The following is a 5,000-nucleotide window of genomic DNA, read 5'->3' as shown; positions in this document are numbered from 1 at the left end:
GCAGAGATGAGGGGGAGGAGAGAGGGTAGGCAGGCTTTCACCAGAACTGTGGGGAGAGGATCTAGCTGACAGATGAGGTCTGAGATATCTGAGTCAGGGGGAAGCTGAAAGAAGGAGAATGAGTGAGACGTCACACAGGGTTCTGGAGAGGTGCTGAGGGAGGAGCTTGGGCCTTGGTGCAGGTGGATCTGATGAATTTTCTTGTTGAAAAAGGACATCAGGGATTTACAGGAAGCAGTTGAGTACAAGTGGGGGGGGGAGAGAGGCCGGGGGTCTGAGGATATTGTTGAGAAGAGAAAACAGTGACTTGGAATTGTCTTCATTTGAACAGATTATGCCGGAGTAGTAGTTGAGTTTTGTTTGAGAAATACAGTCCTTAGAATGTAAAATGTGATTTTTGTGCATGTCTTTGTGAACAACAAGACCAGTCGCTCGAGCTGTCGTCCTTTACTTTCGTTTGCCGTAGTTCAGAGGTGAACCAAGGGGCCGAGGTGGTGAAGGAGACGGACCTGGTTTTCATAGGAGCGAGAGAATTAAGAATGGTGGTGGCCAAGTCGTAGGGGGGGGATGAACTGTGAGTGTTCAGGAGACAGCTGTTACCAGAGGAAAGTGCATCAGGATTAATGTTCCTAATGTTATGGAATGAGATAAGACGTGGGGGCTTTGTTGAGGACAGAGAGAGTTTGACATTGAAAGACAGAAGCAAATGATCAGTTATAGGAAGTTCATCAGCAATACAGTTGGAGGGAATGAGACCAGAACAACAAACTAAATCCAGAATGTAACCCTTTGAATGAGTGGGGAAATCAATATGCTGCTGGTTGATTCACAGTTGATTCAAACGAGTTGAAGGTGGGACCAGATACCGGTAGGACTTTCCACTTCTCGCGGTGAATTATTGCGAGACCTCCATCGTGTCCGGAGCCACGAGGTTGACAGTTGTAAACAAACCCAGGGGGCGTGGACTCGTTGAGTTGGGAAAAGTCGTTCGGTTGTTGCCATGTCTCGGTCAAGCAAAGAAAGTCAAACTTACAGTCAGTAAGGAGATCTTGGATAAGATGCCCCTTGCTCGTATTGAGAGGATGTTTAGTAGACCGAAGTGGACCGGGGTGGTGTTGCATTTTCCAGTAGCGTTAGCGTTAGCCGACCTAGCAAGGCTGGCTAACACAGTGTGGGCAACAACCCGGCCGGTGTTATGTGGAGGGCGGCGTGGGGAGGACCAGATTTTATTGGTTTGGAGTTGTCAAAGTGGAAACTTTGACGAGATCCGCGATGGATATATCTCCAACGTGGCAGGAAAGCGATGTCCAGATGAAGGAGAATTGCCGGTGGAGGCTTGAGCGGGTGAAGACGGAGCCGATGGAGTTCAGCCGCTGAGTACTGGAGTAGTCCTGTCACCGGTTGATGGAGAAGCGACAGGAGAAACCAGACGAGTATCCCCGTAGAAAGCCTACAAGCCCACATTGTAGACGGGGACCCAGATGACTTAGGCCGTCGGGTGAACAGGTGAACAGACCAGGTAAATGGCTCGAAGCCGAGGCAGTGGGCTAATGTTAGCTAGCTCACGCAGATGCACAGAGATGTCAGAGGAATCATCGATGGTGCGGGCAGGTAAACAACCTGTCTCTCACTTGAGTGTTGAGAACAGTTGCACAGTCCAACAGTAGAAGAGCTCAGAATTAGACACGTTTAAAAAGTTAAAGGTTAAAAGTTATCGGCGCGCAGCATCAGCGCCAGCGTTCACACGTGCCGTCCATTCGTGCCCCACAACACATTCACATGTGTTGTATGTTTGTGCAGTAACCATGTTTAACAAGGCAGACTTCAGCCCATCCACACAACAAGCCTCTGGCGGCCTCTGCTGTCAACTGGTTGGTTGTTTGTTTGATTGGTTGGTTGGTTGTTTGGTTGATGGGTTGTTTGTTTGGTTGGTTGATTGGTTGGTTGGTTGTTTGGTTGGTGGGTTGCTGGTTGTTTGGTTGGTTGGTTGGCACCAGTTAATGACCAGAGAACACAGCAGCAGTCAGATGAGAGAAGCTGAGGTGTCAGATATTTCATGGTAGTCACTCCAGTTCTTCACTTCAGGTTTTTATTTCAGGTTAATAAATTTGAACCTGCTTTCTGAAACAGGCGTGAATTGTTATTATTATTATTTAAATAAAGAGGAGAAAAGAAGATTGCTGAAGGGAGTGTTGTGTATGTTTGTGTGAGTGTTGGCGAAAGACACTGACCTGCAGATAGACTTTGTTGGCTCCTCTAACGTAGTCTGCCACATATCCAAAAATGAGACGGCCCAAACCAGACGTGATGCCAATGCACATGAGCAAAACCTCCTTACTGGCATCCGTTCCAAAACGCTCTTCTACGTGATTCATCTGTGGACAAAAAGAAACCAGATGATCACTTCTGTCTCCAGACTCTGAACCAGAGAAACAAAAGAAACCAGATGAACATTTCTGTCTCCAGACTCTGAACCAGAGAATCAAAAGAAACCAGATGAACATTTCTGTCTCCAGACTCTGAACCAGAGAACAAAAGAAACCGATTACCAATTCTGTCTCCAGACTCTGAACCAGAGAATCAAAAGAAACCAGATGAACATTTCTGTCTCCAGACTCTGAACCAGAGAATCAAAAGAAACCAGATGAACACCTCTGTCTCCAGACTCTGAACCAGAGAATCAAAATAAACCAGATGAACCCTTCTGTCTCCAGACTCTGAACCAGAGAATCAAAAGAAACCAAATTGGTCAAATTGAGCAAAGAAATCAGAAAATATTCACATTTAAGAAGCCGTAAAACCAGAGAACTGTGAACTATGTGAAGCATCTGGTCAGGACCTAAATACCAGGTTCCACCCCCCCAGTCACTGCTGCAGAACTCTACCCAAGATATTTTAGCTTCATTTAAAGAGGAACTAAACCCCTAAACCACGTACAACTAGTGTATAAGGTTATCTAGTAATATTATTTAGTGATCCAGGTCCAACTCTCTGAGGTTTTGTGTAAAGTATTTGAATGAAGTATTTTGTGTACCGCCTTCTCTGGCTAACACCTCCCTACATTTGAATTTTCCTATTAGCTGGCTCATCCCGCCGCTGTGCGAACCAGAGTGCAGTGCGTCCAGTCTGCCCAGCAACAGTGACTGCTATTTTCTGACTGGCTGATGGGTCGCTAATTCAGGACAGCTGTATGAATGAACTACGCAGAGCTAACTGCCTTTGAATCATGGATTCATAGATGACCAATTCATGTGCGGTGACTTTTATCACTGACCAGCGTGAGAAATGTCATGTGTGGTGTGTGAGTGTGTGAACTTACTCAAATGGGTGTGTCTCACGCTGAATGCAGCTCTAAGCTGCCACTGGAAATACCACAGGAAGCTGCCGCGACTCGCGCTCGCTGTCACTCCATCATTGCGCCCCCTGCGGTGCTCACTCACCCCTCCTTCCTCCCTGTCCCTGCCCACTTTTGGTTTAGTTCCTCTTTGAGTCCAGTGGGAGGATGTGGAACCATTATCACACCGTCAACATTCCACATGTATCATTTAGTTCCAGCCTGTTAACTGTGTCCTTGTCCTGTCCTGTGTCCCTGCAGCCTGCTTCATCACCTCTGTCACCACTGTGATTATTGTCACCAGACCATAACCCTGTGCTCAGAGAGGGTTCCCTGTCGCGGTGACCCTGCTGAGGCCTCCCTCACATGTGACTGGCATTCTTCCATCTGCGTTTCTCTTTCAACTGTTCAAACGTTAGATTTACGACTGCCTCCTGACTTATCATCACCACCATCCTTCATACAATTGAGTGCTGTTCAGTCATGTCTTCACTCACAGGTGATATAGTTATGACCAAACTGTTTTTCAATACCGGCGCCATATTCTTAGAATTTTCCCATCTCACTTTCCTTTTTTCTTTGACTTGACTTTGTAGCCGCTGTGCTTCTGCCTTTCCTCCATCACTCATGACTTCAAATGCATCACTCTGTGTGCAGCACGGAAATGTCGCCAGGCAACAGGAAAACAAAACACTGGCATACAGAGAAACACAGAGTCGAGTAGAGCTGATACACTCGATCAACACTGTGTGAAGTCATTTGACAACGTTTGGATGGAACAGACATTTGTGAACGCAGCACAGCTTTAAGAACGTGTGGATGGTGTCGCTCTGCACCAGTCAGCTTGAAACAGCAGTAAATGAGTCTGGTCTGGATCTGTCAGACGGACTGTCCTGTCCCTCTGTGACGTAACAGTGGTGATGAGCACATAGACACAGGAGTAACTCTATTAAACAAAGCGTTCCTGAACTCCTCAACCAAAACAAACATGATTAACTCAGAGTGTGTCTCATATACGACAGCGACGTCCTACTGTCAGCAGTCTGTCTGAGTCTGAGGGAAGAGGGTGAGGTAGTTCAAGAGAACAGGACCCATGAACACCAGTAAGACCTCAGGCGGGGGCCAAGAGTATACATGATACACAGACGAATACTACGTCTGTGTATCATGTATACTGCATCAGTATATCACGTATACTACATCTGTATATCACGTATACTACATCTGTGTATCACGTATACTACATCTGTGTATCACGTATACTACATCTGTATATCACGTATACTACGTCTGTGTATCACGTATACTACATCTGTATATCAAGTATACTACATCTGTATATCAAGTATACTACATCTGTATATCAACTATACTACATCTGTATATCACGTATACTGCACCTGTATATCACCTATACTACTTCTGTATATCACCTATACTACATCTGTATATCACATATACTACATCTGTATATCACGTATACTACATCTGTATATCACCTATACTACATCTGTATATCACTTATACTACATCTGTATGTCACCTATACTACATCTGTATATCGTATACATCTGTATATCACCTATACTGCATCTGTATATCTCATACACTACATCTGTATATACCCATGAACACCAGTAAGACCTCAGGCGGGGGCCAAGAGTAT

At 45.6% G+C, this 5,000-nt stretch overlaps 1 protein-coding gene across 1 annotated transcript in view; it reads right to left on the bottom strand.

Moving 5' to 3' along the window:
- Nucleotides 1-5,000, bottom strand: part of slc16a10 (solute carrier family 16 member 10) — a 29,819-nt gene that overhangs the window by 3,124 nt on the left and 21,695 nt on the right. The window contains exon 4 of the mRNA XM_044017418.1: nucleotides 2,232-2,375. Coding sequence (XP_043873353.1) covers nucleotides 2,232-2,375 — 144 coding nt within the window. The remainder of the gene's footprint in view (nucleotides 1-2,231; nucleotides 2,376-5,000) is intronic.

This window comes from Solea senegalensis, unplaced genomic scaffold (genome assembly GCF_019176455.1).
Source record: "Solea senegalensis isolate Sse05_10M unplaced genomic scaffold, IFAPA_SoseM_1 scf7180000015406, whole genome shotgun sequence".
Lineage (NCBI taxonomy): Eukaryota > Metazoa > Chordata > Actinopteri > Pleuronectiformes > Soleidae > Solea > Solea senegalensis.
Note: the sequence above shows the minus strand (reverse complement) of the source record. Positions and strands in the feature narration are given on the sequence as shown.